The sequence below is a fragment of the Platalea leucorodia genome (genome assembly GCF_965183815.1).
Source record: "Platalea leucorodia genome assembly, chromosome: 7".
Taxonomy (NCBI): domain Eukaryota; kingdom Metazoa; phylum Chordata; class Aves; order Pelecaniformes; family Threskiornithidae; genus Platalea; species Platalea leucorodia.
In genome coordinates this window covers 39,933,551-39,949,574 of record NC_138829.1, presented here as the reverse complement: position 1 = coordinate 39,949,574, position 16,024 = coordinate 39,933,551, and the positions used below count along the sequence as shown (strand labels likewise).

At 45.2% G+C, this 16,024-nt stretch overlaps 1 protein-coding gene across 1 annotated transcript in view; it reads right to left on the bottom strand.

Moving 5' to 3' along the window:
- Window positions 1-16,024, bottom strand: part of SMOC1 (SPARC related modular calcium binding 1) — a gene marked incomplete at its 5' end in the record, with an annotated part of 136,419 nt that overhangs the window by 17,532 nt on the left and 102,863 nt on the right. Inside the window, 3 exons of the mRNA XM_082318875.1 lie at window positions 4,339-4,444; window positions 7,981-8,063; window positions 8,956-9,148. Coding sequence (XP_082175001.1) covers window positions 4,339-4,444; window positions 7,981-8,063; window positions 8,956-9,148 — 382 coding nt within the window. The remainder of the gene's footprint in view (window positions 1-4,338; window positions 4,445-7,980; window positions 8,064-8,955; window positions 9,149-16,024) is intronic.

The following is a 16,024-nucleotide window of genomic DNA, read 5'->3' as shown; positions in this document are numbered from 1 at the left end:
TAGGCCTGGTGTGATATGAATATGTCTGAATTAGAAAATAGACTAAAATGTACTAAAGCAAAGTCTAAATTTTAAGAAGCGCTGCTCCTATTATACAGGATTTATATGTGAACAATTTCAAGTATGCGTCTTTTCAAAAAGGATACCAAACACTGGTTAATAAACCAATTTCCTACAAGCGCTCCCTTAATTACTTTGAAAACATACAGTAACAAGATGTGCCTTGGAGTTATTACATAAACTTAAAATTAAGAATGAATTTTACCAGAGATTTTCTGTTTCAAAAGTCTAAATGAAGTCTGCTTGGCTATTTTGCTGTAATATAAACCAGGGCCACGAGGAAGGGAAGTTCTCATCTCATTTACATTATTGTAAAGCAAGAGTAACTCAATTAAAGTCAATAGCTTTGAACTTGCTTAAACGAGACAAGACCTATAAGGGATTACAAGGTTGTTTTAAGCATGCCCAATAAAAAAAAAAAGTCTTATCAGGTTTTACTTACATGGCCTGCAGCAATCCAAGTTGTACAGCCTCACTTTGCTGCTACTAGATTTTTTTTGTGTGTGCCAAGTATAAAGTGTGCAGTTTAGCACAGCTCTATGTAGTATTTTAAATGCAGATCTCTATCATTTCTCCCCATGCTCCTCCCCGCCCCCCCCCCCCAAAATCTAATACAGACGTTAATTGCAAAGCCAGATAGCTTTGCAGCGTAAATAGGTAAAGTCTTCAAGATGAAAACATTCAGCAAATGCAAGAAGTTTTCACTCCACATATCCAGATTCAGACTGAAGGCCACAGGGTCATCTAATCTGATTTCCTGTATATCATACTCACAGAATGTGACTCAAATTACTCTTAGGACCATAACTTGGGTTTGACTAAAGCAAGTCTTTCTGAAAGGCATCAGGCCTAAGATGAAAGCCTTAGAGAGAGGGAATCTGTCACCTCCCTCATGACTTCATTCTGCCTCAGAATTGCCCTTGCTTTAAAGAAATTTTGATCAGAAGTTTGTTTATATTCAGCTAATCATGTTCTTCCCCACTAGACTAAAGAGCCTGCAGAGCTTTTGTCCCTATGGAGATACTCAGATTATATGAAATCATCTTTCAACCTTTGTTTTTTTTTTTGTTTTTTTTTTTTTTTTTTTTTTTGTTTTGTTTTGGTTTTTTTTTTTTTTTTCTTTCTTTTAATACCCTAAGGAAGGCTGAGCTCCTTAAGACTCTCACTGTTAGGCTTTTTCAGGCTCTTCTCTGCATTTGGTCCTATATTTTAATGTTGATACTAAAGATGCATATTGTATGCCAGTATCATCTCTCTGCTGCCACGGAGAAACAGGAATACTCCCCTCCTTCCCTAAAAATCCTACTTGCTGCTTCTCTGATTGATTAAAATACATAGGACAATATATGGGGCCAACTGACATGGGGGTACGGCTTGCTGTTTGCCTGGCCTGCCCTCCGCGACAGGCATAAGCTTTGCTGGTGATATGTTAAAAATTTACCTTAGATCATTGGATGCATTGTTCAAACTCTAAAAAAGGCCCAGAAGGATGAAAAGCTGAACACTGTAAAGGAACAGAAAGAGGAAGGCTACAAAGGGAACCAGTGTATGTTTAAATACAGAACCTGTTCTGCCATCATTATGGTAAAGGTGGAGAAGAGCCTGCAATAAGTGAAGCTTGCCTCACAAGTAAGGAAACTAACATTAAGACATTAAAATTGACATGACTGACATTAAGAAAAAACAGATAGCCAGATCTCTAGCTTTTCTTTTCAACATGACCTTCTCAGCAAACCTGGGCCAGGGAGATACAGCATAAGCACTGTCATAAATTCAGTATTTTGTTAGTTGTTAAGGCTGGAAATTATTAACCCTACAGGTAAAATATCCTGTTGTCTTGGAAAAGAGCTGTCATTTCCAGTGCCAAAGTCAAGTTAGGTCACCCAGACTATTTCAGGTATTCCTGAAGAGAGGACTCAGGACATTCCTCACCTCAGGAAACTTGGAAAGCAGGACTCATTGCAGAGAGACAGCTTCCCAACTCTGCAAACTCATATGAAATGAAAGCTGTACTGATTAATTTTTTATGTAAGTACCAAAAATTCCATGAAATGCTTTTTTTTGCAAAATAAATGGTCCCATCATGGCATCGTGGAATGGAAAAGCTTGACACATGTTCTTTGGGGTATGTGCTTAGCCCAGCTGATGCACATGGAATCACAGAATCATAGAATCGTTAAGGTTGGAAAAGACCCTTCAGATCATTGAGTCCAACCGTTAACATAGCACTGCCAAGTCCACCACTAAACCATGTCCCTAAGCACCACGTCTACACGTCTTCTAAATACCTCCAGGGATGGAGACTCAACCACTGCCCTGGGCAGCCTGTTCCAATGCCTGACCACCCTTTCAGTGAAGAAGTTTTTCCTAACATCCAACCTAAACCTCCCCTGGTGCAGCTGGAGGCCGTTTCCTCTCATCCTATCGCTTGTTACTTGGGAGAAGAGACCAACCCCCACCTCACTACAGCCTCCTTTCAGGCAGTTGTAGAGAGCAATAAGGTCTCCCCGCAGCCTTCTCTTCTCCAGGCTAAACAACCCCAGCTCCCTCAGCCGCTCCTCGTAAGACTTGTTCTCTAGACCCTGTTTACCCCTGACTTTTCTCTAGACCCTGGAAGTTTATGCCAGAGCAGTTTCCTGAATTTAATCATGGCTGTGGGCAGGCAGAGTATTTGGGTGGTAGCAGTCTTTTGCCTCACAAAGGACAGCCTGCTAAAAGATTTCTTTTTCCCCTTGCAACGGGGCTGCCGACACTGGAGCTGAAAATAAATCAACATGACGACTGTGTGAAGAGCTGGGCAGTGAAAAATTCTACCAGAAAGGCCTCTATTGAAAGCTGAGAAATACACAAAGCTTGGGGAACATTAGGAAGCAAGCCTGCTGGTTTATAGAAGTGCAGTGGGGGCATACATCTCTGGTCTCTACAATATTGGTTTATATTAAGCTTTATTTTAAGAGTGATGATTACATTGGCTGGGTTTCAGTCCCTGTGCTAAAGATGCCAAATAAATATCAAATACTCTCCAGGGCTCCTCGCCACCCCTACCCACTGCATTTGAACCATGCAAATTAGACAGAATTGACATTGGAATGCTTATGGCTGGGAGAGAACGACGTATTTCCCATCCTTGGGGCATTTTTCGTCCTGTTTATATAAATACAGACATGCTAGGCGTATACTGCTAATTCGATGGGTTACAGAATAGCATGCAGGCACTCAGCCACTAGCCTGATTTGTAAGGTCCAAATGCAAAGTTAAAACCATATGGGTTCACGAGCGCTCCATCCTGAAACCAAGAGGCACAGAGGTGCCACCCAGGAAGCTTTTTGTCTTGAGTAGTTAAAGATAGCACTGCTTCCTTCTACATTTTGAAGAGGAAAGCAGGGGATCAACATGACTCCCAATACATTGGAGCAATACCCACGGAAGTAACACATGCACAGAGGCACCTCCTTCATCTCTACACCCCTATGAACACAAGCACAGTATTGTTGTGGCATCCCTGCGAGCTAAACTAGCTCTGACTCCTTTTATTGTCGGGGGAATCCAGAAGCATAGAAGCCTTGCCTAGCTGAGGCAATATAGCACTTCTTTTAAGTCCATCACAGTCTGTTCTTAACAGCCTGTCCTGCTGCAGCATTGCAGCTGCTGCACTAAGGGGATTTGCTGTTATCAAGCAGAAGGGGGAGACAAGACCTCAGCTTTTCTCCAGTTCCCCAGAAACGCTGACTTCTGCCCACCTCTTTCAACAGGCCTGACCTGCTGCTCCTTCCAAGAGGGATGAACAGGCAGCCAGTCAGAGGGGAGGGCCATGAAAAACAGCTCCTCTCCTCATCGGCAGGCTGGCTCCCACCCTACAGCAAAACCACAGCGCTGGTACTGCCAAGAATTTGATTCGCATTCTTCACTCCCCGTGGTAGCCACTAGGCCACACGGTCTCCTTCGATCCATTTGCATTTTATTAGGTCTTTTCATGCACCAGGGGACAAAAGAACAAGCCACTTCCTCCCACTGAGCTCTCATTTCACACTTCAAATGGGCTATACTAACCTTTATGGTGGAGCAGCTGCCAGGGAGGAGGGGCGGGAGGAGGCAGGCAGGGCTAGGATGACAGGACGGAGCAGCCTCTGAAGATGCAGCCTCAGCTCCTCTCCCAGCAACCCAGAGGATCCCGAATCAGCGCAGAGCAACACCTTTCCCTCCCGCTCCCACCGCAGGGGCCCCCAGAGCTCTGCAGCCACCTTGGTGGTGTTCAGCCCAAGTGCTTTCTGGACTCACCTCCCACCCCCAGTAGGTGCTGCTGAGTTAATAGCCTGTACCATGTCCGTAGTCAGAGCATCAAGTAAGCTGGTAATAAATTCAACTTTCTTCCCTTCTGGGCAGCCTGCGGAAAGAAAAGAGGAGGTTTAATGCAAGAACACACAGGATTGGTCTCCTACCCCAGTTCAGCAAGGATCAGCCAGAACCTCCTTTGTTTGTAACATGGCTGCCATCATCAGTCCCTAAGGAAAGGCAAAAGAATCCCTCAGTGGGTTTCTCTGCGTGGCAATTTGTCCTGCAGCTTTTGTCCAGGCACACACAGGGTCACCAACAATATCTGGCAGGAAGACCGTGTGGTTAGCCTCTCCCAGTTCCCTACCAGCATAACCACAGGGATGTGCTGGAAGCGCCTGGCAGACGGAGTTCCCATGGTGACACTTGCAGAGAAGTTTACAAAACAACTCATTACCTCCTGGGTCATCTTCCTCTGCAAACATGGCTTTTCTGAGGTCCTAATTGACAGCTTAAAACTTCCCAAAGCACGGGCCAAAGCGAGCGCCGCTGCTTGCACTCTCCTCTTCAGGCACAGAGAGCATTGCCTGCCAGCAGCTACCACAATAATTCAGTTCTTTGCATGATCACACTGCATGGGAAATACGTCAGTCTAAGTCAACACGTTGTAATCGTCCCCAGTCACTGCTGGCTTAAGCGGGACAAAGCGGGCTGAAGATGAGCTTGGTAACCATTTCCATTACTTAGTCCTGACGCCGTCTAGTTCCCCACCATCATAACCACAGACTGACAGAGCCTCCTATCCTTAACAATGCCAGCCTGTTATGACACAGCTGAGATGAAATTCTCCATCTCCTCACCTTTATGAGGCGAGCTATGCCGTTTCCTTCCTTCTTAAAGGAGTAAAAGCATACTTCATTTACTACCACATTAATACTGTAACAATTGCTCTAGCCTACCAAGGAAAAGCATACTTAACTTCCACCCACTGTCTCCAAAACCATCATCCAAACCCCATCACCTCCCACCTTGTTGTCTTCTCTTGATGTGACAGAGAAGCCACCACCACATCCCTTACCTCTTCTCTTTCCCAAAACCAACATTCACTACCAGTTAGTCAGCTGATTAAGGCAGCAGACATCAGAAAACAGCCTCCCCCTAGCAACATATAGCAGTGTCAACACTTTCTGCTTTTCCTGGACAAGCGAAGAAGCACATGTGCCCCAAACAGAGCACCAGAAACTTACTGCAATCCCTTGACAGCTGAAAGCAGCTTGCAAATTGATCTGACAAAACTCCCTCCTTTGCACTATTACAGGCTCTGTTCTCTGCCATAGCTAACCAACAGTCCCTCGCCTGTCTCCATATTATGTGCATGACACACACGCACACCCCTCAGCACTCGTTTGGCACATGGTCCAGAAAATGTCAGCATTGTAATGGGTAAACTGCTATGGCAGCCAGAGTAGACCACTCACTTAAAGGAGCTTTTTGTTGCAGTAATGAGAAGGTTGAAAAACCGTTTGCTAGAAGTCATCTCCCTGGGGCCTCAGCATCTCACCGTCTGCAGGAATTAGCAGCTTGCCATTTGCCATGTGCAAGCAACACTTCCCTTCCTTCTTTCTTTCTTTCTTCTAGCCACAGCCATGACACAGTTTGTGAAGAGGGTATGTGTATGTGTGCAAGGACTTGAACTTCTGTCTCCCCCACCTTAGCCTCTGCAGCGTCTCTTCACACAGGCTAAGGAGCACACTGCCTGCAGCACTGAGAGTCTGAAGAATAGGCAAACCTTTAGAAGGGGAATAAGGTAAGGAGTCCCCCTTACAGAACTGAGTGCAAATGGAACGATCAGTCTCAAATTGGAGCAGGGTTTTTTCTTAAAATTCAGTTCTGCTAAGAAATAAGAGCGGAAAAAAAAGTAAAAAGAAACATCCTCTCTCACCCCCTGCAGTTCTGGCTCAGCAGTAAATTTCTGCATTCAAGAGCAGCTAATCAAACAAACCTCAAGTCTGCATCAAAAGATCATGCAGCACAGCATCTCTCATGCAGACAAACCAGGATCAGATCCTCCATCTCCTAGTCTCTCCATAGACAAGGGTATTTTCAGTGGCAGGAACCAGCCAATGCAGCCAAGTACAGAGCTGAAAGTTTACTCAGGCACAGAAAAGTGGCTTGAGCTGAGGGGAGCTCTCCTGGAGTCTGATGCTGGGACCAGACCACTAAGCTACAGAGCATCATGTGTCCTTTTCTGCGTCAAGCAGTTCTTGTTCCCTTGTCCAGCAGCAGCTGCAGTGCAGAAGTGGAGGGAGAAGGGAAACGAAACCATTCTGTCATCCTAAGAGATCAGAAAGAAAATCTCAAAGAAAAAGCCCAAGAGCAAAGGATTTTCACAGAGGAGTCCTGGAGAGGCAGGGGGAGGTGCACGGAGAGGCAGTAAAACAAGGGGAGAAGGGGATGGGGAAGAAAGGAAGTAAGGTTATTATATTTTAGCATGATTTCCTAAGGAAATGAGCCTTAATGCAATCATTTAGCTGGTTTCCCTCCTCCTACCCCCCCCAAAGTAATACTTGAACCAATTGGCCAATTTCATACGAATGTGAGAGGGAGGCAGATAGGAAATTTCTACATGACTTGTGAAAATGAGGAGCTGGCAGGAGGAGAATTAGGAGACACAGAAGGCAAATCTGGAACAAGTCTCATTTCCTTTGCTAACCTGCTCAGGGACAACTCACTTTATGCTAGCCCTGTAAAGGGCCAGGAAAAAATGAAGTGGATCCAGAGCTACCAGATCTTTCTGCAGAGTTCTTGGTCTCCACCACTCCCTCATGGTGGAGAGGGACTTCTGTTTTCTAGCAGTCAGCCCCCACCCAGGAGAGCAATGGCTGACCTGTTGGTGAGGGCGCCTCACTCTGCTCCTTAGAAAGGCACTGGGAAGGAAAAAACAGAGCACAGGCAGGTAGGATAGCATTTTTAAGAGCTGCACAGACACCTATGCTCAGCACATCTTCCTAGCAGAAACAAGGTAGGCAAACAGTAAACTATGGCTGGTCACTCTGTTAAGAGGGAAAAACAGAATATAAAACAAGCAGAAATGGGAGATAAAGCAGGTCTCAGGCAGAAAATGAAGGATAAAGTCCAGCTAAGTGAGGAGCCAGCATTAGTTAAGGGACCTTAGTGCGCCAGGAACGCTGCCCTGTCTGGTCCTTGCAGTGTCAGGGAGCCAGCTGGTCCACTGACAATTGCCAGCTGTGTCCTTTTTCGTTACTCAGGGGGCACCAAGCTGCTGAAAAGCTCTGCTAAATGGAAAGGATCCTGTCCTGGCCAGGCTTTGAAGAAGAACGTTCAGTGCTGACCCCGTTCTTCCCCCAGGGGATCTCCAGGCATCCAGGTTTCTTTCCTGAAAATTCTGATCCCAGACATGTTTTCCAAAGGGCAGACAGGTAATAAACCAGCCCCCAAGACACTCCCAGCCTTTTCCAGTTCACTGATGAAACTGGAGGTGATCCAAAATAACACAGAATAAAACCCATGGTAAAACATGCACAGTGAGGGAAATCTCCCATCTCCTCAACAATATTCTTGGCCTCTTAAGAGTCCCAAGGTGAGACAAGGGAAGAAGGCAGAGACAGGATCTTGTTCCTCTCTGACCTGGAAGTTCTCTGTCCTTGAACGGATCATCAATCTCTGTGCTCTTCGATCTGGCATCGCTTTCACACACTGGGGTCTCATAGCTGAAAAAGGAGAACAGCAGATGTTAAACTATGTGATATAGCTTTAGTGTCATCAGATGGTTGCTAAGGGGTTGTGCGTTATTTGCTTACTGCAGGGGAAACCAATAAACCTGCAGAAGAAATATTATTCTCAAGCATCTGTCTGCTTATGGACAGTCAGCAACAGCAGCAGAAGTGGAGAGAGAAGGAAGAGCATACTCTGAAGTCCAGTACCAGCTACCAACCCAAACCCACAAACAGCACAAGGCCTTCTGCCAACTCTTGTGAGCACAGGCTGAGCTTTTTTCAAAGCTGTCCATGCTCTACAGAATCACTGTATCTAGCAGAGTTTAGGTCCCAGCTCCTACTGGGCTGGTTTTATAACTTGCCAGACCCACAATTTGTTTCCAAGCCCCAAGTGAGAAAAGATTCCCCAGGTAGTTTTAAGATACAGGGTAACTTAAAGAAAAATCTATCACTGGCTTAAAATCTACCAATGCACAAGGAAGCAGTCTTCTGAATCTCTACTGGTCAGGATCCAAGTGGCTGCAGCATGGAAGTATAAAGCAGAGGATAATGCAACAAAGCCACTTGTCTTTTCACTGCTCATGCTCCTGATCTCTACTCTTGAGCAAAGCCCTGGTTCCTGCTACCACCCAAAAGCAGCAAGCTAGAGAAAAAAAGGCTGCTTTGCATGAATACTTAACACAGAGGAAAGTAAGGGCAGTAGTTACTATCCACCAGCTCCTACAGAGAGGAAGCTGCATAGTAACATTCAATAGGGAACATCACATACGGCATTGCTAGCTCTAAGGCAGGAAGTACAGAGTGGACTGCTCTAGAAGTAGGAACTTATCTGATATGGCAAAAGTATTTTTTTTATATCTCATCTCACCAGGCCTATAACACTTACCGAGTGGAAGTACCAGGCAGGGGGCGTCCCGTGTCCACCAGGACACACCAGCAGTACCCAGTCGACTGGTGACATTGCACTGGTTTGTAGAGCCCTCCGGGAGCACACTCGGGGATGACGATACCCTCGCGGGGGTTCTGCCTGGCCTCCTCCAGGGCACTCTGCCTTTCCTGGTCGCAGGAGTGAACTTTCTCTGGAAGACAGGAGGGAGGTTGGAGGGGGTGGAGAAAAAAAGTCAAATCGAGATCACCTTCCTCAGCTCAGCAGTATATCGGCGTCCTTCACATCAGGAGACCTTTGTGTCTGTTTCCTTCTCAGCAAACACCAATATGTCTACACCCCTAGGGACTCAGGGACTTCTGGGTCAAGAGCTTCCTCCTACATTTAGCTGTGACACAAGAAGATTATGGATTATAGACATTGACTGCCACGTGCCCAGCAAGCCAGGAACAGCAGGAAAAACTGTTCCTGTTCACCTAGGTTTTGGAACAGAGCTATCAGATAACAATAACTCACTATTACTGCAGTCACGGAGTAAGCATTTCCCAGATGATGTTTTCACATATTGAGAGATCCTAAATTGTGACTTGTATTTTCCAGTTAAACGGAGGCAAACACCCTACCCTGCCCCACTGTCTCTCCAGACTGCAATGCACTCTTCCCTCTCAATAGCATCTCTCCAACATGATTCCAAGAGGAGCAGGTTATATTTTAACACCGCCTTATCCAGTGCAGAGAGCACCTGCACACACCTCGGCAGGGAACAGAATGGGATATCCCATTCTACCCACACTGCCATCAACCCTCCAGCACACTCCACCGTTGTCCTCACCTGGAAAACACAGGGCACCCAACATTGCTTCCTACTGAGGGGCAGGTAGGACCCTGTCCCTTAGTAGCTTATTACACAGAAAAGGTTATTTCCAAAGACACTGTCAACCAGAGAACAGTGTACACAGATGGCATGCACCAAAGAACTGAAAGAAGCCCAGAAGTGGCTTCTGCAGTCAGCCTGGCACCTTCGGCCCTAACGCTGCCTCTTCAACCACTGCCTGCAGAGGCGTGATGAATGTATGGAGAGGTGCCAGGCTGCTGCCTCTTATATGGACCAGCCATTAAAGGATTAAAGGAGATGCACAGAGCACCCACAGGACGTTAAGACCTATTTGGCTCAACAGCCAGAAGTTCTCATTTACAAGTCTTCAAACATTTTGGCCCTTTGAGGAGTAGGAAAATTATTTCAACTTTGGAAACCACTGAAGGTATCACAGAGAGAAAAAAAAGCATGCGTGTAGGACAGAAAGCAGTCAAGGCAGCTAATCACAGGGTTTAAAACATGTCTAGGGTAAAAAACCCCAACAATATAACTCCTAACTTTTATCCTTAGGAGAGTGACAAAAACCAGAAGCAGGAACAGCTGTTCTCTCCTTCCCTAGCTTTTCTCTCCCTTGCAGTTTACTCTGTTTTTTCTTTTTTATAAATAAGCCACTACATCTGAAATTCCTTGCCACAGCCAAGAATCCCCTCAAGCTTTCAATACATAAAATGCTTGAACACTGACAGGTAATGACACCACAAGTTCTTCCCAAACCTGCAGATGTTTGCACGGTCAGCCAGCAGACATGGCATGACCTCAGCATCCTGCCCCCAGGACAGGCTCAGCACACAACTAACACACGCTCACTGTTTCCATGTATTTTGCCTGCCTGTCTGTACCCCATCAGTAACGTCTTATATTTTGGTGATAAATTCTCATGCAGAGAGTAATTTTTGTTCCGTATTTGGGGAACAGAAGCGGTGCCAATTCACAGGTAGAATTCCTCAGCTTGGTAGCAGCAGGTACAACACACACAATTCCACAGGTCTGCACAGCGTCACCTGAGTACAGCATGCTTTGGGTACCAGAAGCACTTTTACTGGTTTCTAATTGAACTGTAGCAGCTAAAGCGTCTCAGAGACCCAGAATGGTCTCCCTCTTCTCAGCATTTCAGATCACTGTCGAGGCTGGGAATGTGAAGAGCACCTGAACTTTGCCACACACAAATCCACACAACTGAAACACAGAATAAAAACTTTTAAGTGTCGGCAAGTCTGACTCAAGCAGAGAGAAACTTGATCGGGAAGGAGCAGAAGGGGATAAAGTCAACAAAAACTGAAAGGGAGCTCAAGCCTCAGCTGATATTTAAGCTGACTTCACTTTGCTGACAGATTTCACATCTGAAAAAAAAGCTCCGTGACTGTTCCCAAGCTGTACGTGGACAGAGAAGTCATTGAGCGAGAGGCCTGCAGGCTCCTTAACAAACCACTTACATCACGAGGGGCCCCCGCTTGCCCGCAGTCTGCCGACAGCCACTCACACCTTGGCCCTCAGGTGAGGAGGATCATTCACGCAGCTTGGGGAAGCAAAGCCAGGGGCAGAATTCCCTATCATCATTTAATATAAGAAGCAAAAGAAAAAAAAAAAACTTGTGCTGAAGAGAACTACATTCCAGGAATTTTTCTATCTAAATCCCCAAAGCTTCCTGAGTGCACAAAGTCAAACTAAGATCTCTCAAGTCCTTTGAGTCTTGCAAAACTAGCACTAAAAGTGTCTCTGAAAAAAATAAAGTGTTTTTTTTGTGTGTCAGGACAAAAAAAAATATGCCACTTTTATTGAAATCAAGAAAGAAAACAAAAGCAATAATAAATGTCTTTTAATGAGTTAGTACCTCATTTTACATATGTTTGCAGTCAGGTATGCAATTTACACAGAATAAGTGTACAAACTTACACACGTTTATAATATGCCATAAAAAATGGCAAAAAATTCTCTGCACATATTAACAGACATTTGTGGAAATTGAATAGTCATGGCATTTACTACCGAATACAGATCTAACTGGTAGTCACTCCTGTTTGAAGGGTGTTTAAAGGCTGAGTGAAACAAATCTTACAGGTTTTGTTCAGTTGACATCAAACAAATGTAATGATGCAAAATCCTCCATCGTCACCAGTATTCAGTGGCCCGTCATTAGCAACCAAAGCAGAACAACTGAAATAGCAGGGAGACTGGATTTTTTCTCATTTCTAGCATACACCTAGAAGTAGCCACTAGGAAAGTCCCATCTATTCCATTACTTCCTGAAGAACATAAAACAGACATACTGGGGCAAACCAAAGGCCCAACTTGTCTCTGTTTCACCTCCAGCCATGGCCAAAAGCAGATACTTAGAGGAAAGCAGAGGAACAGGACAAACATATACTTCTTTCCCCCATGTATTTTATGTCTCAACCAGTTGTGGATCAGAAACCCACAGAGACAGACACAGAGTTTGTATTTAGTGAGCAGCAATGGTTTTTCCCTTCCACCAGTTTGCCATGTCTTCCCTCGTAAACTTTTATTGACGATGACATCCCACAGCTAGTTCTGTGGCTTGACTACATGTTGTGCGTGGAAGAGAGCACATCCTTTGGTTTGATCTAAACCTGGCTCGAACCAAGTTTTGTTTGCTGACCCTAGTTCTTCCGGAGGATGAGACAACAAACAGTTTGCAGTCACTCCCTCCCTGCCTCTCACTGCTTCACAGATTCCTACTTCATCTCTTTTACATGCTGAAGAGTCCCAGCTGCCCCCGTTGCTCCTTCTCTGAACCCTTTCCAGATCTACCATACCGTCTCTGAGCTAGAGGGGATCAGAATAGCAAACATATTGACACTAAGTGGAGGCTCTGACAACAGCCCTATGGAAAGTTCCTTCAGTGACATCTGTCTACTAAGCAGAAGAAAGTATTAACTAGCACTGGCCCCCAGAGAGGCTCTTTCCTCCAGGCTACCACTCTAACAGCATTTAATTCCCTTAAAAAATAAACATGAATATTAACAGTTGGGGTGTATTTCAACAGCCAGCAGAATCAGCTGGGAAATCCATACCATCAGCTCCCCTCGCATGGGACTTGGCATGAGCTTGCATACACTGTCACCCTGAAAGACAGTCTCACGGGTAACGAAGGGACCATCAAATGCTATCCCAGCTCCAGGACACTGAAGTCAGCCTGTTCCAGTCAGACTGCTTACTGGAAACTTTGCTGTTGTTGCCAAGGCCCGGTTTATGAGGGATAGTGAAAGCCTATGGCCAAGCTGGAAGGTTTAATGCCAGCTATGAAATTAAGCTGTCATCTTAGAAAGAAGCATATATTTATTATACATGCAGGGTACTTAAAAGCCTGTTCCCTGTTTGAGTTAATGGGGGTTGCAGGCACAGAAAGATAAAGAAAAAAGGTTTTCCTTCTTTCCTTATGTTAAACATTTAGAGAGAGAACATTTAAGACAGCAAGTCAGTGGGACACAAACAGCCTTCCCAGGACCAACAATAATATTACAACCTTTTGGTTTTTTTAAGGCACTGTCACATTCCCCTGTTTTCTGCCATCTCTGCTTTGACTTAAGACAACCATCAGCAAAGAAGCTGAGTAACACTTGCCAACTTGCTGTTGCTGGGGAGCAAAACCTTTGGGAGACAGCAAATCTGGATTACCACAAATTCAATGACAGAAAAAAAAAAAAAAAAAAAAAAGATGGGGAATGCATGCACACACAAAGAGGAGAATCACTGGCAGAAATATCCATTTTACCTTAACCACTCAGCTCTAAAATGCTAACTGTTCCTTCTTACTCTTGACTGCATCTAACACTCCTTAAAACATTTTTAAAAGCAGTGTCTCTGAAGCCATGAGCTATTGCAGGAAAACAGGGCTTGGACATCTGCAGTTGTACATTATTTATGCAACAGTTTTCCCCTAGTAATGGCCTTTTGAGAAATACATGGTCAGATTCATAAAAAGGTCTCTCATTCCTGGTCCCTTAAGTACACACATTCAAACATATATCTACTGCCTGCACAATAAAAATAAAAATGATGAATGAGGTAAGGGACTCATCTGACTGTCTAATAAACTAGATGGTTATTACAGAGATGGGGTGTTTGTTTACCTTACAAAGCTGAGAAGAGAGGGTGTCTAGCAGCATCTAACCAAAGGCATGTGCCTAACATTTCTCATGCTCAGCTTGCAGGGTTAGATGCAGCTAGATGTGCTGCTCTGGGGACAAGGCAGCTTCCCTCCGCTGCTCTCCTGACACATAACAACTCCCATTGCTGCCAGCGCCAAAGGACCAAGCATCAATCACCGGGGCTGCGAGGATGCTGTGGATGATTAGGGTGGGACATCAGGAAGATCTGCCATCCAACCACAGCAGATTATTTTTTCAATATTGCTCTTCTGCACCCAATTTTTTTCTTATTAAAAGAAGAGAGAAACTGTGACACCAAAACCAACCACCTTGGAGAGATCCCTACACTCTTGAGGGACAGGAGTTCTTCTTCCAAACCAGACAAAAGAGCGGGTCTAACCTCCCTCTGTGCTTCTGCCCAGCCCCAATGAACCTATGTGAATAGCCTAACCCCAGAGCTACAGGCTATGCCAGGCAGGGCAGATTTCCTTCTCTTTCCCTCTCTCATTTCTTTTAACCAGAAATTCTGTCTGGACCAGGGAAACTTTTCCCATGGAGTTCCCACAAAAAGCTTCAGTTGTAATGAACAAGCATTCATCAGAAGGGGAGGAAAAGGTCTTTTACTGAAGGATTCTTGACCAATCCCCATTGTTAGTGCTGCAACAGGGACCTGACTTCAAAATACCAATTCAAAAAAATCAAGCACATGCCTCTCCCAAATTTTTTTGTTCAACTCCCAGCTTTCCCCTCTGTGAGGAACTAGTGCAGCACAGAACGAAAGGCAGCAGTATGGATATCTAGTGCCAAGTTCCTATTGACATCCTGTGCCAACCCGAAAGCGAGGACTAAGTGTCTTTGTGCCTCAGTTTTCCTCTCAGTGAGAGAAAGTGTTTGCCTGTCTCCCAGGGAAGCTTAATTCAAACAGGGTTGATTTCTCATTTTTATCTAGCCTGTCTTTATGCTGCTCTGGCAGAGAAGAGGAGCCTTGAGCTGGTAATTTTATCATAGCATGAACACCAGCTTAAAGGTGCTTTTACGTTGCATAAGGGAGCTCTAATGTGGGCACCCAGGTCCACTCTGGGAGAACAGGTGCCTCATCCCAGTACGGAGCTTACAAAAGCTGCAGGCGGAAAGTGCAGCCTCATTCCACAGAGAATGTATGGCACAGGTTATATCAGCAGCCCAAATCTGCACCCTTCCACCTCGGAGGGGAAAGAGAATTTGAAAAGCCTTGGGTTGTGCACATGCACAAGGGCTGGCAGTACTAGCAAAGCAATGTGGTGAATAGGCACTAGCTGCCTGTCCCCCGAGCAGGGCTGTGGGTGGAGAGAGAGAAACAACCCCTTCTGTGTTTACTAGGAGCACAATAACAGCTGAGCAAATACGGCTCATGGGGATAGCATAAATCTCTCTGCACCTCTGTTAGTCATCAGCACTGCTACCCACTCCACCTTGTTCTGTCTGGGACCATGGTCCTTCCAGGGTATTCTCGCTAATAGAAAGGTAAAGAGAAAAACAAACCTTGCAGGTGCTCCCAGAGTGTACCAATTGAGCAGTCCTTGCTTTACCTTGGGACTCACTCAATTTCATTTCTCAAGACATAGGCTACAGAGGAAGCAGAGGTTACTACATGTTCCAGTGCTGAACAAGTACAATGCAAAGGTTTAACAAGTGGCTTATAATTTTAAAAAATGCATTGTTCCAAGTGGCTCATTAAACTTCAGCTATCCAGGAACACATCCTTCCCCTGCATTTTCCTTCTGCTCAAAGCAATAAAGCTGCACTGCACTCCTGCCAGCATTACGTGATGAGAAGCCTATTCAGTATCTACCCTCTAGCTTGAAATAAGGAGAAACGGCTGAAGGAAGCACTGTCCCAGGATTAGAGTGAACTTGCTGAGGGACTTTTTCATGCACAATTTGTGTTCACTTTGCAGAACCTGTGGGCATTGGGTGCTGCCCAGCTAGGAAAGGAGTCAGCTCCACAGGGTTTCCAAACCACACAGGAATAAAGCTCCATGCCTGCGCATCTTGAAACCTGCCAGTTGAAGGCTACTTGTCCCTGCAATTCTAACTCAACTGTT